Below are 27,670 nucleotides of genomic sequence, written 5' to 3'. Positions count from 1 at the left end.
TCCATACTCCATTCCTGTAGAGAACATGATACAGTTTTACATTTATAGTAACAAAATAAAGAGGAAAAATACGTATAGGTAATAAAAAGTCTGCATTTATTTGCTCAAAAATGCAGTAAAGTATTTTAAAATATTCCTGTGATGGCAAGGCTGAATTTTCAGCAGCCATTAAATCAGTCTTCAGTGTCACATGATCCTTCAGAAATCATTCTAATATGCTGATTTGGTGCTCAAGAAGTATTTCTTATTATTATCAGTTTGAAAACAGTTGCTGCTTAATATTTTTGTGGAAACCATAATACATTTCTTGATACATGATTCTTTGAAAGTTCAAAAGAACAACATTTTGTTACACTGTAAATATGTTTCCTGTCACTTTTGATCAATTCAGCTTTGCTGAATGAAAGTATTTTCTTTATTTTGTTTTGTTTTTTTTAATCTTACTTATCCCAGACTTTTGCCCCCGGTTTCACAGACAAGGCTTAAGCTAATCCTAAACTAAAATGCATGTTTGAGCTGTTTTAACTGAAAGCAACTTGTACTGACATTAAAATATGTCAGTGTCATTGTTTTGTCTCACGATGTACACCAGTAATGTTTTTTTTTTTTTTTTCTAGTGAAAGTTTATAAAGCTACTTAAATGCCCTAATGGAACTAAGGCCTAATCCTGGCTTAGGCTAAGCCCTGTCTGTGAAACCGGGCCTTGAAATGTTGTGTACACTCCCGGAAAAAGGGTACAAAAGCTGTCATTGGTGCGGTACCGTTTCACAAGGTACTAATATGCAGTGTTTCCACCAAAATATTAAACAGCAAAAACTGTTTTCAAAATTGATATTGCTCTTTCAGCTGGTTCCTGTTAGGGGTTGAATTATCCACACAGCCATTTGGCAGAGGATTTACTTCAGATAGCCTTCCTGATACAAACTTGTGCAGTGCTGGGACATACTCACACACTCACTCCTATGTGTGTAACTTACTGTATCCAATCCACCTAACTTGCATGTCTTTGGACTGGGGAAACCAGAGTGCCCGAAGAAAATGCTGATGTGGGGAGGACATGCAAACTCCACTGGTGACCTTCTTTGTTTTCAACCATATTGATAATTATAAGATTTTTTTTTTTCTCAGCACAAAATCAGCATATTAGAATGACTTTTGCCTCAATAAACTCCTAATTACTCCTAATTACTAACTATTAAAATTATAAATAAGTTAAGTTTAGGTATTGGGTAGGATTAAGGGATGTAGAATATGGTCATGCAGAATAAGGCATTAATATGTGCTTTATACATACTAATAAACAGTCAATATAATATGCTGGACCCTAAATTAGTGCTACCATATAAGCTATATATAGGCTATATATTGGCTATATATATATATATATATATATATATATAGTAACCTGGCACAGAAATCTCAAGTATTGACTGACATACACAGCCCACACACTCGAAGGAGCTTTGCTCGACTGCAATAACATATCTTATAACAAGCGGAAACCAGCTCTTCGCTATGGCCATTTCTGGTTTATCATGTGGTCTGAACTTGCAGAGTATAAAAACATGGATGGCTTTTCTTGGATTAAATCAATTTTTGCCAATGCATAAAAAGATTTGGATGATACACTCCATCACACAGGCTGCAATTTCACAGTAAACAACATTAAAGTGCATGTGCATGTGATAAGACATCAAATGCACAGATGAAAGATCACGAAACGCACTTTCTGCTTTCGTGATGTACGAGTATAGATTGCACATATCATCCACTCTGTGTCTGAAGCTCTATCAGAGTAATCTTTAGCTTCATAAGACTAAAATATCAGCATGCACCATCAAAATCTCATCATTTATTCTTTGTTCTTTAAAATAAATAATCAGCTTTATTTTGTGGCGCTTTTGGTTTGGGTGACTGACCAGTCTCATGGCTTTTAAATAATGTAGTAGATTAATGTATATGTTAATTTATGTATTAATTTTGAAGCAAGCAGATATTAAATTGAAAAAGCCAACTGACATCCCTGCCTATCAAGTGAGACCAGGCTAGTTTTTTAGTTTCTAGGTTTAATTAATGGCCCGTAGACCTTGTCTTAGACGTCTAGCTTGACTGACTCTGCTGATGCTTCAAGTAGGTCTGGAGGGGCAAACTGTCTTCGAAATAACAGACATTATCTACTTCTACATTTAAATGCTGAAAGTCTCTTCTCCTGAGAGGAATCTCCATGCAGGTGGGTGAGACACTCACGAGGTGTGTTTGAAGGAGCTCAGCCTGTCATGAAAAAAAAAAAAAAAAAAAAAAACTGGACTTAGGTCTTGGAGGTTTTTGGCTTTTAGTTTATGTACAGAATATTAGCTTTAATGCCACCCAAATAGTGTACTCCTAAAATGTACAATGTTTAATGGATAATAGACAAAAAATATTGATGGCTATCCATGCTTTCTTGATTGGGAGGAATGTTGCAGAATTTCCAACATTATTTTTTTAGGGTGCCTCAGGAGACATAGATAATGGGAATTATTCCTGTAGGCAGAATAGGGCTATAGGGGGGTTTTAGGCACATTCTGATTTGGAAACCTTGATCTCTGGCAGAGAAGCAGAGTCTGCGCAACACTGCTCCCTATAGGCCTTCAGATCAACAGCCTGGGGAGTAGTTGAAAGCCACCTCATCTAAGTCTGCCATGTCCTAAGAGGAAGGATTGACTATATGATTCATAAGCTGCTTGTTTAAGGCATCAGCCTCACAAATCTTTCAGTTAAGGTGTAACAGTGAATTCCTGTGATTGCTAATTAAGTTGCTAATTAAGATCACAGTTCAGTTCATACAGTTATTTGGTATTCCTGTGTCATTCATTACACACTGTAAACACATTCAGGCATAATTTTATATCATAAATGCTCTTGGAAAAACATTGTAAACACAGCGGTTCTATAAATCAATCCTGATCGGTTGCGGCCGAAAAAGAAAACCCCCAAAAAAAGTACCTAATTTTTAGTCCATTCAGTCAGAGCCAAGGTCTATTTTCCTGCTGCGATCTGATCAGCAGTAAACACAGGCTATTCTACATTATTCCATGTTAGAGATTAATATCTAACCGCATGTGGTCTTCTGGCCTTGGGTTTACACCTGCGTCACTGTAACACATTCACATTCACTTTGTGTTTTTGTGTGGTGCATGAAGTGGGAATAGAGGGGGGTGGGGAACAAATGAGAGAAAAGCTGTTTCTTAAGAAAATTAAGTGTTACTCTGTTGAATGTTCAACCTTAATATTATGAAGTGAATATTACGAGACGAGAATACATTTTGTGTGCAGAAACAATACAAAAATAACAAAATTCTCATATTCTCATCGCTTCATAATATTAAAGTTGAACGACTGTAGTCATGTCGACAGTTTTAACAATGTTTTTAGTACCTTTCTGGACCTCAAAAGGTGCAATGTTGTTGCTGCATATGTGTGGATCAGATACCCTCGGATTTCGTCAAAAATATCTTAAATTGTGTTCCAAAGACAAACTAAGGTGTTACAGGTTTGGGACGACATGAGGATGAGTACTTAATGACAGAAATTTCATTTTTGGGTGAACTAACCCTTTAAGAAGCATTTTCGCCAATCCAATCACACGTGGACGATGCTAAATAGAGGAGTAAACGCCGTCTAAAAAGTTTTGAGCTTGTCCACTTTCAACCACATCCAGAGGTAGTCGAAAACGACTGGATTGTTTTCGTAGTGTAAACGCTCATGTGGTTGAATGCGTTCGAACAGACACAAAAAACTGCCTCCTCTCAGCATGACCTAATGCATAAACATTAAAGGAAGTGCTAGCCAGGCGGGATTTAAACTTAGTCAGCCGAAGACCCAAGTTTAGTTTGAAGATGAAAAATGTACCAAGCACAATGTTCTCTCATTCCAGATTTCTAACATGCATTCACCACGTTCGGTGTGGTCTTGCGGCTATTCAATCTCCTGGCACTGCTTATAGCTATAGCACAAGTTCCCTTGCGATACTACACGAGTACTGCGTCGTTCGTCTTATTAATTAATATTGATTATTTAATAAGACAAGACGCAATGGGGAAAACTTCTTTTTCTCCGATTCTGAAGCCTTTATAAATCACGCAGTGTAAACTGCACAGCCATTGGTTCGTGAGGTTAAAGAAAACGAACCAATGACGGCACGGAACTCGGGAGCCAATGGTGAGCGAGCCCGCTCGAGCCTGCCAAAAGGGGCGGGATCTCAGGCTATATAAGTGGCAGTCTCACCATGGCAAATCAATTCATTCTCCTTCAGCGACGTAGATATCATCTCTTCGCTTGATCTACGAGACTTGAAGCCACCTTCACCTGCAAGCTGGATTCGCCGCTGAACAACTCGCTGCTCTGCAGCAGTTTGGTCAGCTCGCCTCCCTGCTCGCCGCTCTCTATTCTGCTCACCGCTCTCAAGCAGCTCGCTGCTCTCTAGCAGCCGCCCTCCCGTTTTCTTCCTACCAGGAGCCTGTGAGGAAAAAACAGCGGGGCAGAGGATCCCAGCGCTCAGATGAGAGTGAGCTCACGTCGGCTCAGGTCCCGTGTGCCTCACTCTCTCCACATAGAGTGGCTTCCCCTGTCCATTTCTCCCGCCCAGACCAACGCCCTCTCTGCCATCGCAAGCGACTTGAGCGACTTGGTCTCGTTCGGGGGATCTGATGAAGAGCCGCTGGACGACAGCATGTCCTTGGGGGCTTCGGATGCCGAGGAGTGGTCGGGCTCACTAACTGACCCCGCCCCCTTGCCATCTTTGAAGCTGATTGACGCCAGGGCATCCATCGACTCGGAGCTCACCCGTGTGCTGTCTAAAGCAGTTGAGCAGCTCGGTCTGGAGTGGTCTGCACCTGAGGAACCCACACGCAGCCGCTTGGACGAGTGGTTCCTGCCTGGACGTCGCCAGCGCCCTTCTTACCAGAGGTGCATGACGAGCTCACCAAGTCATGGCGTGCTCCCTACTCTGCCCGCCTGCATCCTTCTGCCTCTCACGCTCTCAGCTCTGTTGACGGCGCTGGGCAGAAAGGATATGAAAAGCTGCCTCCTTTGGATGAAGCTGTGGCCGCACACCTGTGTCCGCCCGCTGCCATTGGATGGAAGGCGAAGGCCGCCCACCCATCCAAGCCCTGCCGTACCACCTCGGCCCTCGCTGGACGGGCATACACCTCGGCCGGTCAGGCAGCTTCTGCTTTACACTCCATGGCGGTACTCCAGGTGTACCAAGCGAAGCTCCTCAGAGACCTGGATGAGGCTGGGCATGACTCAGCCACCTTCAAGGAGCTGCGTAGCACCACGGACTTGGCCCTACGCGCCACGAAGACCACGGCTCAGGCTATTGGACGTTCGATGGCCAGCCTGGTGGTGCTGGAGCACCACTTATGGCTCAACCTGACTGAGATCAAGGACGCGGACAAGGCCATCTTCCTTGACTTGCCCGTCTCCCCCACTGGTCTCTTTGGGCCCGCCATCGATGGTTTCGCCAAGCACTTCACAGCGGCACAAAAGTCATCCCAGGCCATGCGACACTTTTTGCCAAAACGCTCCAGCTCCTCTGCTTCGAGCCGCCCTAAGTCAGTGCCAGCTCAGCAGCAGCCTCCTAAGGACAAGCCGCCAGCCACTAAGCCTGCACCACGTTCTGAGCACAGACGGCGCTCACGCTCTGCTAGGCGCCACCCCCCTCCGATGCGACAGGGACCCAGGCCCAAGATAGTGCTGGACCCTGCGCCTCAGAAGTCGGCCTGATGTCCAAGATAGGAAGAGGAGGAGGCTAAGTCCCGCCTGCAGGCCGGACCACCCTCCAAAATGCCTCGCCCAGTTTTCCTGTCACCCCGTTCAGTTCCGGGTGCTCAAGAAAAAGTGTTTGTTGCCTGCACAGAGTCTGTTCAAACGCCCTGGCAGTGCACCGCTGTGATAGCGGACATAATAAAAAACAAACATACTTCAATGTTTTGACATTGAAACAAATTTCCTCTTCCACACCATACATGCACCACAGTCCCTCACAGTGACTTAGTACCAGAACCAGTTCAGCCCCTCGCCACACGGGCCGAGGCTTGGCAGGCCATCCCCAGAGTGTCAGCTTGGGTAATAAAACGAGGTTATGTACTCCAATTCGCTCAAAGGGCCCCGTTTTTCAACGGCGTGGTCAAACCTCTGTGGAAAGCAAGGATGCGCATGTCCTGCGTTCCGAGGTAAATGTCATGCTGGCAAAAGGAGCCATAGAGGTGGTTCCTCCAGCACTGAGCGAGTCAGGTTTTTACAGGAGGTACTTCCTCGTTCCCAAAAAGGATGTCGATCTCAGACATCTGAACAGAGCCCTGATAAAACGCTCATTCAGAATGATCACTTTGAAGCAGATCTTCCCGCAAATACGGCCAGGAGGCTGGTTCTTTACCCTGGATCTGAAAGAAGGTTATTTTCACATCCAGATAGCCCCCCATCACAGGCGATTCTTGAGATTCGCCTTCGAAGGGGTGGCATATAAATACATGGTCCTTCCGTTCGGGCTATCTCTGGCTCCCCACACTTTTACGAAGTGCATGGATGCGGCTCTCTCCCCCCTGAGACAGATGGGTGTGCACATACTGAACTACCTCAACGACTGGCTTGTTCTGGCCCAGTCGGAGGTGGAGCTAATATCCCACGGATCCATCATCCTCAACCACTTAGAGTGCTTGGGGCTCAGGGTCAATTTTACAAAGAGCTCGTTATCTCCCAGCCAACGTGTATCGTTCCTGGGGATAATTTTAGACTCAACCCACATGAGGGCCACAGTCACTCCAGAGCGTTCTCTGGCCATTCAGCAGCTCGTACAAACCTTTACACCCGGGGCTTCTCTGCCGCTCAGAACGTTTCGGAAGATGCTAGGTCTAATGAGTTCAGCATCTCCGGCTCTGCAGCTGGGCTTGCTTCACATGCGCCCTCTGCAGCTCTGGCTGAAACCACGGGTCCCGCCCCTAGCCTGGCAACATGGTCGTTGCTCGCTCAAGGTGAACCAGGCGTGTGTCACAACCCTGGCCCCTTGGACGAACCCTTGCTAGTTCAAGCAGGGCGTGGCAATTGGGGCGATAGACAAGAGGAAGTTCGTCTTCACAGATGCCTCCCAGATGTGTTGGGGAGCTCTGTGTGACAACCGTCCGGCCTATCGCCCCTGGAGCCATGGCCAATCCCTCAGAGAGGGGACCTCCTCTCTCAAGGGAGAGGGACAACATGGTACCCCAGACCCGAGCTGTGGGACCTTAATGTGTAGTTTCTCAATGGGAGCCAGCAAGCCTCTCTGAGAATGTCTTAAACACTATCTCTCAGGCCAGAGCTCCGTCTACAAGACGTCTCTACTCCCTGAAATGGGCCATCTTTGCCGCCTGGTGTACAGCCCATGGTGAGGACCCATTGACTTGTGACATATCCCAGATATTGTCCTTCCTTCAAGACTTAATGGATAGAGGCCATACTCCCTCTACCTTTAAGGTCTATGTCGCAGCTATATCAGCTTCTCACGCTCCTATAGCGGGGCAGTCGATAGGAAGAAACGACCTTGTTGTTCGCTTCCTTAGGGGATCCAGGAGGTTGAATCCCCCTTGTCCCCTCACGGTTCCTACCTGGGATCTTTCTGTGGTTCTTAGAGGCCTTAAAGGCCCTAAAGGCCCTCCCTTTGAACCAATCCAGACTGCCGACCTATGACCCCAGTCACTGAAAACTGCCTTGCTGCTAGCTTTAGCATCAGTTAAGCGTGTGGGAGATTTACAGGCGCTCTCTGTGAGCCCCTCGTGTCTTGAATTCAGGCCTAAGGACTCCAAAGTCGTCCTAAAACCGAGACATTGATATGTCCCGAAAGTCCTATCTACCCCCTTTAGGGCGCAGATGGTCGTTCTCTCCGCTCTTCCTCCTTCTCAGGATGAACAGGAGTTGAACCTACTCTGTCCTGTCAGAGCCATGAGGTCTTACAATGACCGTTCCGCCTTCTTTCGTCAGGCGGAACAGCTTTTTGTCTGCTTCGGTGGCCGCACAAAAGGTCTTCCGGTCACAAAGCCCAAACTTTCCAGATGGATAGTCGACGCTACAGCACTCGCTTACTCCTCCTTAGGCCTACAATGCCCTTTGGGTGTGAGAGTGCATTCCACGAGAGGTATGGCCTCCTCGTGGGCGTGGTTCTGTGGCGTTTCCATTGCCGACATCTGTGTGGCGGCCGGCTGGGCCTCACCATCCACATTTGTCAAGTTTTATAATCTGGATGTCCCTGTGCTTCAGTCACAGGTCCTTTCTGCATGAGCCTCCCTGCTGTGTCCAGCTTATGGCTTTCCATTACGACCCCGACCATGTCTGGGCGTAACTATGTTCTGTGCCCTCTATATATGTACCCTAGGCCCCTCCTGTGAACTAGTTATGGGCTTGGGTGGAAGACTACAGTGTTTCGTTGTCTGGGCTACCCTGTCTTGAGTGTCTGTCGCGAGCCCTTTTTTCAAGTGCTCTGCACTGATGCTCGGTCATCCCCCTGCATAGCACAGCGTGATTGTACTGTCCCTATTGCGTCTTGTCTTATTAAATAATCAATAATAATTAATAAGACGAACAACGCTGTACTCGTGTAGTATCGCAAGGGAACATACTCGGTTACTAACGTAACCTCGGTTCCCTTAGATACGGAACGAGCACTGCGTTCTTTGCTGCGCTACGCACGAGACGCCTCATGCCGTCGCTTCAGTCGAATTTAATCGATTTGCCATGGCGAGACGGCCGCTTATATAGCCCGAGACCCCGCCCCTTTTGGCGGGCTTGAGCGGGCTCACTCACCATTGGTTCGTTTTCTTTAACTTCACAAACCAATGGCCGTGCAGTTTACACTGCGTGATTGTATAAAGGCTTCAGAATCTGGGAAAAAAGGAGTTTTCCCCATTGCATCAATATTAATTAATTAATCAATATTAATTAATAAGATGAATGACGCAGTACTCGTTCCGTATCTAAGGGAACCGAGATTACGTTAGTAACCGAGTATGTTTTGTGCTTTCAGAAGCAAAAGCTGCTGCTGCTCTCTGTATGTTTTTTCGTTGTCTTCTTTCACGTTCATATGTAAATTTTGTGAACTTATTTCATTCATTAGATCGAAAGAACTGGAAAAGTAATTATTTCATTTCTGTTCATCAAATGCAACAGCCACGCACGCAGCTTTTTATGGTTATTGGCCACTTTTGGCCACATATTGATCATTATCTCTATATTTTCTGCTGATGTTTACATCAAAAATAGAGCATGAAACTTTAATTGCATCTTTACATCTACTACATAGCACTAGCACTGTGCTGCTTATGCAGGCATTGTGAATGCTGTAACCCATTAATATGGTTGCCAAAATAAATATGTGCTGATTACATGTGTGGCGAAAGTATGCTTATTTGTATCCATTTAAACAGGCCTAAGTTCTGAGTGTTTTGTTATTTTCCAGCTTGTTCAAGTTTATGTGCTTAAAATTGAACCACAGTCTGAGAAATTTGTATCTGGACTCATAGTTCACTAATCCCAGGCCTTGGGGTAGAAAGGAAACCTTTCATCACTTGTTTCTAACCTTGGGAAACAACAGATAAAGATGTCACTCTAAGCTCCCGCCAAGAGGAAAAGTCACCTGATAAAGTATGCAATATCTGTCTGCCTCCGGAAAAAACAGAGGATGTTAAAACCAATCTCAGCCCACTGCATTCTTCTCACTTTGAACATAATCTTTTCAGTTCAGAAATGTCAGCTGCAACGATGCAAGACATGTTAGCTGGTGGCACAGCTGCCAAAGCAAATTGATAAAATGATTAACATCTTTTGCCTAAAGTTACTGCAAATTTTGAATAGGAGATACAGTGTTCTCTGGCAGGTGAGGTTTCCCCAGTAGTTTACAGCGATGATTGCACTTATTAAAAACAGACGAGTGCACATTAAGGGTATTTGTACCAGATTGTATCAAACTGTTTCTTTCTTGTCTTCACAATTTTCACATGAGCAAATTTGCATAGTCAAAGAACTCTGAATTATTTATTCCGGATGGAATCAGCACATCAGCACAAGGTGCCACAGACATGTAAACTACTAACAAACAGAAAGTACTAACACAACCGAAAATTACATATGTTCCAAACACATGAAAAAAAACTATAGTAATTTATAGTAAATACTATAGTGTTTTTGAACCATACTATAGTAAATTGTAGTATACTGTATTAACTATAGTGAACTGATAAACTGTAATAAATACTGTAGTAGATTTTTACTACAGTAAACTATAGTGTATTGTAGTATATACCAAAGACTATAGAATAACACAAGACGCGTCACTCGTATTGTTTTGAATGGGATAAAATGCATTCAATATGGCGGGATAAGTCCCACCTTCTAAATAAAAGCCAATCGCTGATTGGTAAAGTCATCGCGTCACTGCAGCTGCCGTTAGAAGCTCCGGTTTCTATAGAAACAGTCAGACGCGCGCCTCCGAAATGAGGCCAAAGCCACTGGAAGGCAAGCCTGCAACCTTTAGCCAAAAAAGCATAATGGCTAATGCTAACTGGTGGTACGCATTGGCGGTAGGCAGGGAAGAGTTTTGAATGGCGACACGATAAGCTAAGAGGTGCCGCACGTGATTAAGTTAGCCGTTATGCTTTCTCCAATGGTAAGAGATACAGACCCTCTTATCTCCCTATAATAATACAATCTCTGATGAGGCACAAGAGACACACATTTAGGACCGTGCATGCACATTAGCTTGATCCAGCCTGAAAAATACCGTTTTTTTGTCATGATTCAAGCGTTTAGAAACAAAATTTATGAGACAGTTGTTGTCAGGTTTCATTGGTGATTTCAAATATGAAATTTAATCGAAAGCTTGGCAAACAGCTTTAGAGAATTTTATGTTTCCCCATTCAAAGAGATAGGAGCTGCAGTTGAATGCCCGAGAGGCGTTTCAAAGATGGCCGCCAAGTGAAATGACTTGTCTTAAAGGGACTTTGGTATATACCCTAAAACTTAGTACAGTATTGGGTAAAGTAATTTGTTTTACTATAGTTGTTATATTACCACAGCAACTATAGAATTACCACAACAAATTAATTCAAGTGCTTTACTAGTATGGTATTCATTATATTTACTATATTATATATGGTATTTTACTATAAATTACTAAGGCTGGGACAATACATAGTTTCTCGTTTCACGATACAAAGAATCTGGAACAATTCTGATATTTTCAGATGTATTGCGATTCTCTTCCGAATCGATTCTGAGCTTAGGTTTTAACAGCAGATGGCACTACGTGCTTTAGAAACACTCGTACTCTGCTTGCTTCTAGTTCCTTTACAGACACCACTTAAACCTAAAATAATTATTCATAAAGTTCGAAAAGGTTGAAGCAAATTACACGGGTGTTCGTAGGGGGCTGTTTACATTAATCTCGCGTCATAAAAGCATTCTGAGCCGAGGTGCAAGTACAGGTGCATCTCAATAAATTAGAATATCATGCAAAAGTTATTATTTTTTTCTTTAATTTAATTCAAAAAGTAAAACTTAAATATATTCTAGATTTATTAGGCAAAGTAAAATATTTCCAGACTTTTTTGTTTTCATTTTGATGATTACAGCTTGCTGCTCATCAAAATCAAAAAATCAGTATCTCAAATTATTAGAATATTTAATTTCAAGTTCTATTAAATTACCATTCTCAGGGTATAAATACTGGGTTTAGGTCAGTAATCCCAACAGCAGTCATAGGGAAGTCTGCTGACTTGACAGTTGTCCAGAAGACGATCATCAAGACCCTCTACAATGAGGGTAAGCCACAGAGGGTCATTGCTGAAAGAGCTGGCTGTTCACAGAGTGCTGTGCCAAAGCATATTCATGGATAGTTGACTGGAAGGAAAAAGTGTGGTAGGAAAAGGTGTACAAGTGAAAGGAATGACCGCAGGCTTGAGAAGATTGTCAGGAGAAGCCGATTTAAGAACTTAGGAGAGCTTCAAAAGGAGTGGACTGAAGCTGGAGTCAGTGCATCAAGAGCCACCGCACACCGACGTCTTCAGGAAATGGGCTACAACTGTCACATTCCACGTACCAAGCCACTTCTGAACCAAAGACAATGTCAGAAGCGTCTTACCTGGGCCAAGGAGAAAAAGAACTGGACTGTGGCTCAGTGGTCCAAAGTCCTCTTTTCAGATGAAAATAAATTTTGCATTTCATTTGGAAATCAAGGTCCCAGAGTCTGGAGGAAGAGTGGAGAGGCACAGAAACCATGTTGCTTGAAGTCCAGTGTGAAGTTTCCACAGTCAGTGATGATTTGGGCTGCCATGTCATCTGCTGGTGTTGGTCCACTGTGTTTTCTGAAGTCCACAGTCAATGCAGCCATCTACAAGGAAATTTTAGAGCACTTCATGCTTCCTTCTGCTGACAAGCTTTATGGAGATGCTGATTTCATTCTCCAGCAGGATTTGGCACCTGCCCACACTGCCAAAAGTACCAAAAGCTGGTTCAATGACCATGGTGTTACTGTGCTTGATTGGCCAGCAAACTCGCCTGACCTGAACCCCATAGAGAATCTATGGGGTATTGTCAAGAGGAAGATGAGAGACACCAGACCCAACAATGCAGATGACCTGAAGGCCGCTATCAAAGCAACCTGGGCTTCCATTGCACATGGGGCCTCATGGTCTTTGACGTGGAAAAGTGCTTAGAGCCACGTCAGGGTCTGAGCAGACGTACACACTTTTCAAGGTCAGATTACTGCAGGTTTTTGGAAAGCTAAGCTATTCTTGCAGTTCGCCAAGGATTTGGACGATGACTGGTGATCTTTTATATGTAAATGACATTAATTTATTGACTGACTGTACTATTAATTTATTGACTGACTGTTTTGTGACTTAAACACAAAGTCTGTAAAATAAACTGTTAAAAGGATTTGATGATCACTAGTGATAGTATTTTATTCTGTGTTTATTCTGTGTTGTCATCATTCAGGTTGGATTTCAGCTTTAATGTACTGCCGACTCGCTTTCACCCCCAAGTGGCGGAAATGCAGGGCTGCTGCTGGGCGCTGGTGTTGCAATGGAACGTTCTATTGAGTGTCGCTTCTTGTTAGTGTATATTCTTTGGCCGAACGCACAATCGCTGTCCTTCTTCGTGAGCATTTGTGTGTGGTTAAAAACCAGCCTAGAGCGCCATCTGCTGTTAAAACTAAGCTCAGAATCGATTCGAGAGGGAAAATATCAGAATCGATCCAGAATCATTGTATGTAGAATCGATGTATTGTCCCAGCCCTATATAAATTACTATAGTATTTTTTCAGGAGTGTAACAGTCCAAAAGTAAAAATGCCATTCATTTTTTTCAAATGGGAATTGATTTTTAATGATAACTTATTAGCCAGGCTTACTGTGAGCTTGATGGTAGCCTATATACTTTTGCTTATACTTATTTTTTAAATAATTGTGTTTAACAGAGGAATTCCTGGTGAATTGGATTGCAGTTTTTTTCCCCTCATTAAAACTGTTAATGTTGTGATTCATCTTGTAGCTGGTTGGTTTGTTTATGGCTTATAACTCTTTAACACAGACTAACTCTTTAAAGATGTCAAAAATAAATTGGAAAAACACTTAGGGAACCAAGGCAGCTGAAAAAATGGGCTGGCACTGTTGCACCCCATAAAACTTCAGACAAACAGACACTCCTCTTTCTACAATCATGCCACTTTGGCATAACAATGATGATTTATACCTGATAAATTTACCTGTCAAGCAGAAGAAAAGCAAGTTCATCATCTGTTTTGAAGCACGTTTAAGCTTTCAACACCCTCCAGCGATGAAAAGCTTTGCAGATGTTAACTTGCTTCTTGCTTCATTTTTGGTTTCATCACTTTTTGGTTTATTTATTTCTCTCTGTCTTCATCTTCCTTTGCTTGGGTGTTGATCAATTTTGCATCCTCCAAACTCATAAATCCACTGTAAGTTCACGCTCTCAACTTCCCCCTGTGGTCTGCCTGCTGTGAATGTGCAAAATGATTACCAAGCAGAAAATGTGATTAGTTATACACAAAGCTGCAATTTGCTGTCATTGTTTATAGAGAGTCGAGTTGTCAGTCTGTAACAGAGATCTCTATGATATTTCAGGACAGTTATAGTTAAATAGTATCATCATTTTCTACACACCATTCCAGTAAATGAAAGTGTATGTGAAAAAACTGCTTACAGCACTATGTGCAGATTAATCTAAAAGTTAGACTTCATTACACAAAAATATTGTTTTTTAATGTAATTTTTAATGACAGCAAGGTCTGTAAATACAATGTAAATACAAATTGCTTTTTTTATGGAAATAACAGATTTGTATTGAGGATCATGGCACCCTGGATCCTTTATTTTTTAACCAGTTGCAAAGTGACAGCAGAGACAGGTGGTTGCTGTCCAGGTTAAGACCTTTGGCTGATGAATGCAGCATCATTGAATCATTGTGTCAAAGAAAACAAACATGCATACTCAAACACCCGGGATAACATATTCAAACATGTTGCGGCCATGGGACAAACAAGCTGTCGTGACAAGAAAATTCTTATCAGGCTGAGGGCTGAGAAGGTGAAACAGTCAGTTGCTAATCATGTTTTGCCCAGTGAAAGAAGGTTTGAGCTGCATTTCAATGTGAAATACTTCAGTTGTACCTGTATTCTGTTCACTTTGACCAGTGACCTAGATTCTCCTCTCAGGCTCCCGTATTCTGAAGCAAAATTAAATCTATAAAAGACTATGTTTAATATAAGACATTAACGCCACTTGGTGCGAGTCTAAAAAACTACATATAATGTTCGAAAGGATTATTTGGTTAGTCTGTGTCAGATGAAGAAAAATATCTTAGATGAAGGAAAATGCTAAACTCTAATTGGAAGACTCAGAGAGCTGTTCTCCTTGACATAAAAGAAATGAAACCCATACATTTTTTATAGTCTTCTCCATCTCTGAGTGAAGGAATGTATTGAACAATGGCTGAATATAGCCCAAAATCATTTTCAGTGTCCATTACTGTACATTCTTTCATATCTATTGCATAAACCAAGGGCGACAGAGCACAGTTGGAGATCAATGTTTCCCAGTGTCATTCTTCTATTGCATTGAAGAACTGTGAGTAAATATGAAAAAATAACCAAGAATATTTTATAATCCACTCTCTTAAATCGACCAGAATTCATGCAGGGACATCCAACACAGAGACTTTCTTTAAGTAATCACATTTTATATGATTGCAAGCTACCTAAAGACGAATTAAATATTCTCCAGCAAACTCTTCAAAGTGCTCCGCTCCTAAATTATTTATTGCGCTGTAAACTTTTTATGCCACACAAATGTGAGTGGGTCCATAATGGCAGTTTTATCAAAGCCTGCTGTTAGGACAGCTCCTTTGAAGTGAACTATAATCAAATTCACGTTTTAGAAGAAATGTTTCACACACAGTTGTTTATACTGAAAGCTACGGTTACTTAAAAGAATATTTCACTGCCAAATGAAAATTCTATGATTATTTACTCTCATGTCATTTTTATAGTTATGTCATATAGCTGTATAGGAAAGTGTATGGATGCTATGTTTGATAAAGAACTTACCTCAAAACCATTAAAAAAAGTATGTTTTATATGCATAGGCTTTATGGCAAACTTGTGACGAGAATACTTTTTTGTGCACAAAAAAAATAAAATAAATAAATAAATAAATAAAAATAACGACTTTATTCAACAATATCTAGTGATGGGCGATTTCAAAACACTGCTTCATGAAGCTTCAAAGCTTTAAGAATCTTTTGTTTAAAATCAGTGGTTCGGAGCTTGAAAGTCATGTGATTTCAGTAAACGAGGTTTCGTTGCATCATAAGTGTTTCGAAATTTCAGTGGTTCACGTGACTTTGGCAGTTTGATACACGCTCCGAACAACTGATTCGAAACAAAATATTCGTAAAGCTTCGAAGCTTCATGAAGCAATTGAAAGAATTGTTGAATAAAGTTGTTATTTTAGTTTTTTTTGGTGCACAAAAAGTATTCTTGTCGCTTCATAACATTAAGGTTGAACCACTGTAGTCACATGAACTGTTTTAAATACGTCTTTAGTAACTTTCTGGGCACTGAAATTGTTAATTATCTTGCTGTCAATGGAGGCCTCACTGAGCCATCGGATTTTATCAAAAATATCTTAATTTGTGTTATGAAGATGAACGAAGGTCTTACGGGTGTAGAATGACATGAGGGTGAGTAATTAATGACAGAATTTTTATTTTTGGGTGAACCCTTTAATGTAGCATGTACAAAAGACCTGAACTGGAAGCGATGCAACCTGTTTTACAGAATACAGAAGTTTGTTGTGCAATTCAGATGTACATCCGCCATGTTGTTATTGTCATGTGACCAATGGTGTCAGTTGTGTCACTTCCCTGTCAATTTATGATTTATGATGATTTATTAATTATGATGAATCAAAGTGATCTGGACTCACTGACTCAATGATCCAGTCACAGTATAGCATACAAAAATAAACAGCGATAAAGAATCTTACTATAGTACAGCTTGTACAAGGATTTAATAAACTATCCAGCTAATTACCATATCAAAAAAGATATTGGCCCTCTCAAGGACATTCATAAATTTGTGCATAAGCCACTCTTGCACTGTCTTAGCAGTGTGCTTAGGGTCACTGTCCTGTTGGAACCTTCTGCCCAGTCGAGGTTCTGAATACTCTGGACCAAGTTTTAATTAAGGACTGGGAGACTCGTAAGGGTGCCACTGAAAAACACAACCACAGCATGATGCTGCTACCACCACACTTCACTGCTAGGATGGTATTGTGCAGGTGATGAGTGGTGCCTGGTTTCCTCTAGACATGAAGCTTGAGGTTCATCAGATCAGATAATCAGTCTGAGAGAGTCCTTTGGGTTCTTTTTTGCACATTCCAAGTGGATTTTCATGTGTCTTCACTGAGGAGAGGCTTGAGTCTGGCCACTCTGCCATAAAGCCCAGATCGGTGGATTATTGCAGTGATGTTTGTCCTTCTCTAAGTTTCTCCAGTCTCCATATATGATTATGGAACTCAACCAGAGTGACCATCAGCTTCTTGGTCACCATGGAGGCCAGTGGTTGTTCCAAACATCTTCCAGTAAGCATTATGGAGGCTACATGCATCTGTGAACCTTCAATGCAGCAGAATTTTTTTTGTAGTAATTTTTGTATATAATAAATTACTTGCCCCTCAGAGTGAGCAGACGAAACCCAATAAATGCTGTTATGTTATCTTGCATTCAGATGCCTGGTGTTTGTGAACGCAATCGTGTGAGGCGCTTCTGGGAGGGACTTTGCTCAGGCATTACAGAATGACCAAAACAGCATTTCAGATGCTGTGCTACTTCTTGGCGTTTCATCCAGCGTTTTTATTTTTTTATTTATTTTTTTATGCGATATCCCAAAATGCACATAAAAATAGGTGGATGGAAACTATTTTATACAAAAATTATTACTATATACTACAGAATTTTCTTTTAAAATAAAACTAGGCCTAACTAATAACCGGGCAGCATGAGATAATGTAATAATGTAATAAAGTTATATATATATATATATATATATTTTTTTTTTTTTTTTTAAATTAAAGTTATAAAATGCTACAAAGAAACTTTGTATCCTCCTTATTTTTTAATGTAAGAGCATGCAGCATTTTCACCTTGAAGTTACTAATGTTGTTTGAATAACTTTCACATGAAATTGCTTGTAAAATAAATAGCAGTGAAAAATAAGTTGTATTTTGGTCCCTGGATTGGTTGATGGTCCCTCATGGATGGTGGATAGTCCCTCGGAAAAGTTGAAATCCCCTGAAATATGCTAATTATTACTCTTAGGGTATTATTATTATTATTGTTATTATTATTATTATCATTGACCAAAATATTTGGATATTGTTAATTCAAGTCTTTGATAGGCTATTTTCGCTTGAGTACGTGACTTTTGAAACGCCTGCTTTAAAACTGCATTTCCCATAATAGCTCGCGATGTGACTGTTTCGTTACCCATAAGGCTGTTCACCCTCTATCTCCAGGCAGGAAGGTCGTTGAGAGTCAGACTCAGGTCGAGCAGATCTAAAACTTAAGCAGGAAACAATGCTTGGACAAGCCGTGCGACGTTTCGCCACCTCTGCGGTTCGCTCCAGCCACTATGCGGAGGGACCAGGAAAGGTAAGGAGATTTTAGGATACGACCAAAACTAGTCCGTTCTTTTTTAAAGCTTCAACGCCTGTATGCCTAATCGGCACAGGCCTGGTGTTCATCTGAAGCCCGACTGGAGGTCGTTTAAAGTGTTTAGTTTAAAGTGATCAGGTTGATTTGTACATAGCTACGGTTAAGCTTGTACAAATATATGTATTAAGTGTTAAACAGTGATTGTGATGCGTCTGCAAGGGCTGAGTTCAGGAGTTTCCTTAGCATAGCTTAGCTTAGCTTAGCATTTGATCAGGCCACCGCGCCTGTGTACGTTAACCGCTTATTTTACGTGAAGGAAGGAATACAATGATTTTCAGTATGAATGCATTCATGTACTTTTATCTATGATTCAAGTAGGCTAACTTATGTTACTGTAGTGTTTAATGTCCTTGAATTGTCATTAGTGCACCTGCTGCTTGATATATTGTCTTTATCCCACGATCATGGAAAAGCTAGACATATATCACTTGTAGTCAAGGAAGTTAATAGTCTTAAATCATGGTCATTTCAAATGTTACTAATGTACATTTTTGTAGTTATGTTTAACTCTTATATTTTTCAATTGGCAATAAATTGCTTATTGTAATTATCCAAATAAATTGTTATTTTAAATCAAAGTAGTGGCCAAACGACTGCAGAAGTCCTTGAAAAGTTAAGAAAATCCATTGATCTAAAGGTGTGGGAACTCTTTCCATTCAGTACACATACACACAAATACACCTAAATAGTGAAATTCATAATCTAAGTAATTCAAACACTTTGGCAGAGATTAAGCAGTGTGATCATTTTACAAGATTCCCACTGTGATGGAAGACCTGGAAATATCAAAGAATTTTAAACTTATTTTAAAATGTTAAGAAAATTCTAAAAAATCATTGTAATTTCTATATTTCTTTTTCTAGTTAACTCTAGAATATTTTATTGTCTAAAAATTGCTTTTTTTTTTTTTTTATTAATCTAATCTGTATACAGTTATATCCAGTAATCACAAATGATTGGAAAAGTCATGGAAGTTGATTGGTCAGAAGCTCACTGGAGGATTCTGGCTAGGTCACAAAAGCCTTGTTCAGACTATCGGTCCAAATCCAAATTTTGTGCATATCTGAATGGAATCCAATCAAGTGTGAACAGCAAAGTAAATCATTTAGATCAGATTCCAATTGGATACACAAATAATCGGATTTGGACTGACACTGTGGGCATAGTCAAAGACCTTATTCAGTTTAATATATTTTAAGGAAGCAGTTTATCTTTAGTTATAAAACCAATAGTCATAAACCAGATGGAAATGTTTATCATTTTTTACATTCATTTTCCTCAATGTGGTTTCAATAATTCTCAAATTATTTATTTTTGCAGAATCTGCCATTCTCAGTAGAGAACAAGTGGAGGCTCCTTGGCATGATGGTGCTGTTCTTTGGCAGTGGATTCACCTTCCCGTTCATCGTTGTCAGGCATCAGATCCTGAAGAAATGAAGCTCCTATCAGTCGCACATTGTAAGTAACTTTGCATCATTCACATTCTGAGCACAAGTACTTCATGACTCTAAATGACCTTTAATGCTCTTTATCTCTCTTAAAATTTGAACACTGTCACATTCAAACAACATTCAATAATTTAGGATGCCATTGTTTATTCTCCTCTTACATTGCTCCTTTGTGTTTTGTTTTTTTTTTTTTTTTTAGGTCAGTGTGATTCTTGTGCAACACAGCTCTCAATTTCTACTGGTGTGGATCCTGTAATGTTATTGTAAATAAAATGACCAATTACATTTACTTTGTTTTTTCTCGTTCTTTCCTGAAACTTAAAAAACATAGGTTGAAATTACACATGAAATGTTTCTCCTTTTAAATATTTACAGGGATTGAGTCCCTCCAGTATTTTGGAATTTCTACATTGAATGAACAAAACTTGCTATTCATGCTAGTTTCATTAAATGTAGTTAGTCATTTTTTTATGATAAAATGTTTACTTAAAAAAATTCATTGATCAGTTCTAAGTAACATATTATGAAAACCTGTGGAGATTTTAGTTGTTCACAGCTCTTGCATGGTTTTATGCTCATACAGAATCCTAGGAGAGCTCTCAATGAGAATAAAAGGCATTCTACAACAGTGTGATTACAACATAAATAATATTAAAATGGGAACGTCAGCCGGAATGTTAGATATTCAGTGAGAAGTCAGCCACTAACAGCTGGTAAGGTGTTTGGAAGGGTATTGTTTTCCCTCCACACTTTTCAGCTTTATGCCTCTGCTCCTGAATTTCATATATGAACCCATTATAGTTCAATTAACCTTCTACTGCCAAAAGCTATAAATATCTGGGAACAAAACAACAGGGAGGGAGACTTGCAAAGTGACAGGGTAATATTGGAAAAGAACTGGCATTACACTTTTTATTTCACTGAAAACTGGCTCAGTCGAGTTTTATGTACATTATTCAAGGCAATGTGGCTTGCCAATTTTTAAGAAGACCAAAGGGGTAAGGGGTTGTAATAGAAACGAGCTGGAAAACTAGCTTGTCATTCAAACCATCTTGTTCATATACAGTTTGGTTGACTGATAGATTCTGCTACTTTTCAGTGCACAAGATCGCATGCAGTTGGTTCTGTATGGGAATGCCACTACTATGAAGTTGGTTTGTAATGTGCAGCCAGCGTTCAGACGTTGAACTTGGAATCAATGCACTGTGTTTACTATGTGAACAGGGTAGGAGACTGACATGGAGTTGAATAAAGTCATTATTTTTGTTTGTTTTTGCACACAAAAAGTATTCTCGACGCTTCATTACATTGAGGTTGAACCACTCACGTTGACTATTTTAACAATGTCTTTACTACCTTTTTGGGCCTTGAAAGTGGTAATAATGTCCCAGTCAATCGGAAGCCAGAAAGCATACTGATTTCATCAAAAAGATCTTAATTTGTGTTCCGAAGATGAATGAAGGTCTTGTGGGTTTGGAACGACATGAGGATGAGTACTTAATGATGAATTAAGTCTTTAACTCAATAAGACAAATCCACTTCACCAGCTAATTACATTTAGACAGTGATGCCATAGAAATATACAGGGCTAATGCAAAAACAGAAGTTCAAAGACAAAATTCTAAATTTTGCGTGCTTGTTTCTCTGGCGCATTAAAGGGTTAGTTCACCCAAAAATGAAAATGCTGTCGTTAAGTACTCACGCTTGTTCCAAACCCATTAGACCTTCGTTCATCTTCGGAACACAAATTAAGATCTTTTTGATGAGATCCGAGAGGTATATGACTAGTCCATAGACAGCAATATAATCACCAATTTCAAGGTCCAGAAAGGTACTAAACACGTTCTTAAAACCACCAACGTGACTAAAGTTGTCAACCTTAATTTTATGAAGCAACAAGAATACATTTTATGCGCAAATACAAAACAAAAGTAACAACTTTATTCAACCATATCTTCTCTTCTGTGTCATTCTCATACGTTGTTTACGTCCAGCGCTTCCACGTTCTACGCCAGAACGTCATTATTGGCCGGCTGTAGCGTCAGCATCACACGCATACGCTGTGCTGCTTACGTGATCAGCTTTGGCCAATACTGAGATGGCATTGAGACGTAAACATTGAAGCCTTCACTGTTCTTACTGCATCAACTGCGTAAAGCTAATGACAGGGAAGAGAAGAGAATGTTGAATAAAGTTATTTTTATGAAGCAACGAGAATACTTTTCGTGCGCAAAACCAGTCCTAGAGTCCTATACCTCTCGGTTTTCATAAAAAAAAAATAATAATAATAATTTGTTAATCTGTATTCCGAAGATGAACGAAGGTCTTATGGGTTTGGAACGACGTGAGGGGGAGTAATAACAAAAAATTAATTTTAAGGTCTATAGGTAATGATAAATAAAGCATTAACTGACGGGAACTTATTGTAAAGCGTTATCAATTATTTTAACTATAGTAACAATTAAGTATATTTAATTCACATATTCACTTTTAGGTTGTCTTTATATTCTTGTGAGAAGGCTCACTGTTAACTTTTGTTTTATGTTGTAAACGTTATCTTTACTGTCAGTGTGAACTTACCAAAGACCTCTTTTTCAAAGACCTGGCTTAGCATAAGTGTTTATGTATCTCTATAACACTACGTCCTTGAGAACAAAGATGCTATCTTTGCCAGTGCCAGAACTCTAAGGTCACACAGAACAGGCCATTAAAAACCAGCCATCCCTAAATCAAAGTCTGCCAGATTGTATGATAACTCTTCCCTGGACACAGGCTCTGATTAAAACAAAGCAGAGCCATTAAAAATCTATTCCATAATTGTATATTAATGTTTAATGATTTTGGACCGTCATGCAGCACTATAAAGTTAATGTACCATCAAATTTGCCATAAGCAACAAAAGCGAAGGCAACAATAAACTGTGTGTTAATTTTGGATAAATTCGTATTTGCTCCAGCTTTGAAAAGAATATTAAATTCTAGTCTGTTTAATGGAAAGCTACCATTTTACCTCTGGGCTCTTTATATCTTGTAAACACTAAGATGTCTAAATGGGTCTAACTTTGTAGGTTAATTGCCAAAATAATTAGCTGTTTATTGGTGTTAGGTTGTATTTGCTATACCTGTACCATGCAGTGACTTTCAGGTCGTAAAGTGTTTATGTTTACATCGGATTTTATTATCATTCAGTTTGAAATGAGAAGGGAAGCATCAGTTTTCAGATGTGGGAAAGATGCCTCCAAGATTGCAATACTTACTTGAAAGGATATCATATGGCTTGAATAGCTTCCATAGGACCGCCACTTACACACACTCACAGACACACACACACACACACACACACTATTATACACACAAATGAAATGGTGTTGCTATAACAATGTAACAATATGGCAAAATTGAGCCAGAAGACTCAAATAAGAGGTTAAAATCAGGATAATTAACCTCTGATAAAGCCTTCCTGTTCATTTTTGTTACATTGTTGTTGAATTTTTATGTTATGTGTAACAAAATGTCTTTCTCTGTGTTCAGGTTTGATTGTAGCAAAATTAATGCAAAAACTGACACTTCAAACCAACATAAAAAAATAAAATAAAATAAAAAATCTAAACCTTTACAAAAAGTTGTCTTTAGAATGTATAATTATATATCCAAATCCACAACTTAATAATGTCTAAAAATAAATATTTGTCTAAAAACAACTAGATTTTATGAGACTTTTTATATAGAACTAGATACGAATCTAGTGCTTAAACCATGGCATTACAGATGGCACCAATCTGCCTTCAAAAATTGGATTTTAAAAACATTGTCTCTATTTTAACATGAAATACTGCTTTAATTGAAAAGTAATAAAAATGGAAAAAATTTATTATTTTCAATGGGGAAAAAATTATCATAATTATTGCATTAGTGCCATGAAATACTATTCTCTCAAAATACAAAATGAAAAAAAAAAAAAAAAACATATATATATATATATATATATATATACACAGAGGGTACGGAAAGTATTCAGACCCCCTTAAATTTTTCACTCTTTGTTATATTACAGCCGTTTACTAAAATCATTTAAGTTCATTTTTTTTCCTCATTAATGTACACACAGCACCCCATATTGACAGAAAAACACAGAATTGTTGACATTTTTGCAGATTCATTAAAAAAGAAAAACTGAAATATCACATGGTCCTAAGTATTCAGACCCTTTGCTGTGACACTCATATATTTAACTCAGGTGCTGTCCATTTCTTCTGATCATCCTTGAGATGGTTCTACACCTTCATTTGAGTCCAGCTGTGTTTGATTATACTGATTGGACTTGATTAGGAAAGCCACACACCTGCCTATATAAGACCTTACAGCTCACAGTGCATGTCAGAGCAAATGAGAATCATGAGGTCAAAGGAACTGCCTGAAGAGCTCAGAGACAGAATTGTGGCAAGGCACAGATCTGGCCAAGGTTACAAAAAAATTTCTGCTGCACTTAAGGTTCCTAAGAGCACAGTGGCCTCCATAATCCTTAAATGGAAGACGTTTGGGATGACCAGAACCCTTCCTAGAGCTGGCCGTCCGGCCAAACTGAGCTATCGGGGGAGAAGAGCCTTGGTGAGAGAGGTAAAGAAGAGCCCAAAGATCACTGTGGCTGAGCTCCAGAGATGCAGTCGGGAGATGGGAGAAAGTTGTAGAAAGTCAACCATCACTGCAGCCCTCCACCAGTCGGGGCTTTATGGCAGAGTGGCCCGACGGAAGCCTCTCCTCAGTGCAAGACACGTGAAAAAACACCTGAAGGACTCCAAGATAGTGGGAAATAAGATTCTCTGGTCTGATGAGACCAAGATAGAACTTTTTGGCCTTAATTCTAAGCGGTATGTGTGGAGAAAACCAGGCACTGCTCGTCACCTGTCCAATACAGTCCCAACAGTGAAGCATGGTGGTGGCAGCATCATGCTGTGGGGGTGTTTTTCAGCTGCAGGGACAGGACGACTGGTTGCAATCAAGGGAAAGATGAATGCGGCCAAGTACAGGGATATCCTGGACGAAAACCTTCTCCAGAGTGCTCAGGACCTCAGACTGGGCCGAAGGTTTCCCTTCCAACAAGACAATGACCCTAAGCACACAGCTAAAATAACGAAGGAGTGGCTTCACAACAACTCTGTGATTGTTCTTGAATGGCCCAGCCAGAGCCCTGACTTAAACCCAATTGAGCATCTCTGGAGAGACCTAAAAATGGCTGTCCACCAACGTTTACCATCAAACCTGACAGAACTGGAGAGGATCTGCAAGGAGGAATGGCAGAGGATCCCCAAATCCAGGTGTGAAAAACTTGTTGCATCTTTCCCAAAAAGACTCATGGCTGTATTAGATCAAAAGGGTGCTTCTACTAAATACTGAGCAAAGGGTCTGAATACTTAGGACCATGTGATATTTCAGTTTTTCTTTTTTAATAAATCTGCAAAAATGTCAATAATTCTGTGTTTTTCTGTCAATATGGGGTGCTGTGTGTACATTAATGAGGGAAAAAAAATTAACTAAAATGATTTTAGCAAATGGCTGCAATATAACAAAGAGTGAAAAATTTAAGGGGGTCTGAATACTTTCCGTACCCACTGTATATATATATATATATATTATTGAACAAAAATATATTACATTGATTTTACTGAAAATAATTTTTTTAAAGTACATTTTAGGTGTTCGATCACTTTTGACCGCGAAACAACACAAGAGTGACCCCCAAATGAACACTGCATTCTCTCGCAAATGTTTTGAGTTCCCCCAAGAAACTTTGCGTTCTGCTGAGAAACTATGCATTCACTCAAAAGTTTTTGCAAGTGAACACAAAGTTTCTCAGGGAAACACAAAACGTTTTGTGACAGAATGCAAAAGCATTCACTTATTATTTTTCCACCCATCTCATATTTTCTTCCCACCACCATGTCCCTTTAGGGCCTCCATACTAAAGGGACATGATGATGGACAAAATATGAGAAGGGAGGAAAAAATATATTTCAATGCTTTTGCTTTTGTTTCCCCAAAAAGCTTTGTGAAGTTCTGCGAGGGAACACAAAGGTTTTGCGAGCCAATGCAAAGTTTCTCGGGGGAACACAAAACATTTTGCAAGCGCACGCAAAGTTTCTCAGGGAAACAAAATACATTGACGAGAGAATGCAAAAGCATTGACAAATAATTTTTCCTCCCATCTCTTTTTTTCCCCCCTTCACCATGTCCCTTTATGGGCTCCTTATTATGTTTGCCAAATTAGCTGTAGTGTAAATTTGGAAGATGAAAGACAAAATACCAGTGAAAATAAAACAAAATTATAGTAACCCAAAAAGAACAATAACAACAGTGAATGTTATGTGAGACACTCACTGACTCGCACACGATATTCTGCTAGGTTTTTTATGTACTGTAACAGGTAGGGGAGATTTTATTGACAAGAAAATATCAATAAAAATTCAGTCTGAAAATTTGTTTTTATTGTGGCATCAGTGCCTGGTTATGTCTGGAAACATTTGCATGCTTTATTAATGTGTACATTTCTTGAAGAAGAAAAAAAAAAAACCTATGTAAAATGCACATAATGAACAAACAAACAAGCAAATAAAGAGTTTAGAATTCCTGTAAAATAAAAATGTATTTTCCCCAAAGATTTATTCAGATTGAATAAACAATATCTGCAGGGTGACAGCAACCAGAAAGTTTGGAAAGAAATGAGACCAAACTGCCAATTAGGTTGAGAGCTTCTTGTTATTGTTGTTGTTTCATAGATGACTCTCCATACAGTCTCATCAGAGGCAAACAACATGAAATGATGAAGGCTTTACTCTGTTTCTTGCATTTCTTTTAGACTTTCATCACAGTCATTATAGGTCTATCAAAAAGGAAGTATACATCATTTAGCTTTGAAGTACAGGTCATTTCTCTTGACATTTTTTTCAAAAATATCCTAACTGCTGTCAAAGATTAATTGCTGTGCTTCAAGATCTCATTAAGATCACAATTTGATACTTTCCTTAAGTTAATTGATCATATTTTCCTTTGAGTGAAAGGTTTATTTTCCATTCATTTGCAGTAGAACTTACTGGGTAGCCCACCATGAAATATTCTCAACATGTAGCAGCTGTAGAGGAAGTTTTTTTGATGGCTTTCTTTTTGGGGTATCAAGGATTTTTTTTTTTTTTTTTTTTTAGTGTCCTAACAGTTGTACTATGTCTGGAAATGAATCAGACTGAGAGGATATTAAAGGTTTACATGCTATTGACATTGGATGCTGTTAATTTTTAAAACACACTTTATAGATTTGAATTCTGTTTGGGAGACATTATAGTGTTTACTCTTAACACTACCAGAGCCTAATGAGACATCGAGAGGGTGGTGACATATCTTTCCACTAGTAAACAGGATTGGCCAAGAGTACATAACTCTCCCATTATGCCTTTCCTCTGCCACAATGTTGTTTTTGTGTGGAGTTTGGGGGCTGTTTGTGGATCATTATTTGTTCCTTTTCGCAGCTGCAAGCTCTCTTTCCCACCCACGGACAGAAATAGATGTCTTTTGAACCTGACGTCTTGATGGTTCTGAGGTCCCGTCTGTTAGTTTCTACCTGTGGTTGTTCGTGCATTGGCAAACATCATCTGGCCTCTAAAATACGCCCTCACAAAACAAGTCATCAAGTCCCAGATGCAATATGTGTTCCACTGGAGTGGTGGCAGACACTTGTCTTTATTATAACTCTGTCCTTCATGCCACAGCAGTAAAATAAGATTCTTCCTCAGTGTTTATCGAGTACATCTGACCTTTTAATGAAAAGTAGATTTACTAAAGATAAATCGTTGTGGCTGTGAGTCTTTCAATAGGGTTCAATGGGGTCCTTGTTTGAAATAAAATAATGTTGGATGTTATTGAGTATCATTACCAA

General features: G+C 39.9%; 1 protein-coding gene across 1 annotated transcript; it reads left to right on the top strand.

Moving 5' to 3' along the window:
• The first annotated feature begins 18,067 nt into the window (after positions 1 to 18,067).
• On the top strand, positions 18,068 to 20,036 carry LOC127512025 (cytochrome c oxidase subunit 7C, mitochondrial). The gene is made up of 3 exons (XM_051892522.1): positions 18,068 to 18,236; positions 19,620 to 19,757; positions 19,947 to 20,036. The coding sequence occupies exons 1-2, from the start codon at positions 18,162 to 18,164 to the stop codon at positions 19,734 to 19,736; spliced, it is 192 nt and encodes a 63-aa protein (XP_051748482.1). The 5' UTR covers positions 18,068 to 18,161; the 3' UTR covers positions 19,737 to 19,757; positions 19,947 to 20,036.
• Positions 20,037 to 27,670: the final 7,634 nt, after the last annotated feature.

Source organism: Ctenopharyngodon idella, chromosome 5 (assembly GCF_019924925.1).
Source record: "Ctenopharyngodon idella isolate HZGC_01 chromosome 5, HZGC01, whole genome shotgun sequence".
Classification (NCBI taxonomy): domain Eukaryota; kingdom Metazoa; phylum Chordata; class Actinopteri; order Cypriniformes; family Xenocyprididae; genus Ctenopharyngodon; species Ctenopharyngodon idella.
The sequence above is the reverse complement of the archived record's forward strand: the minus strand, read 5'-3'. Positions and strand labels throughout refer to the sequence as shown.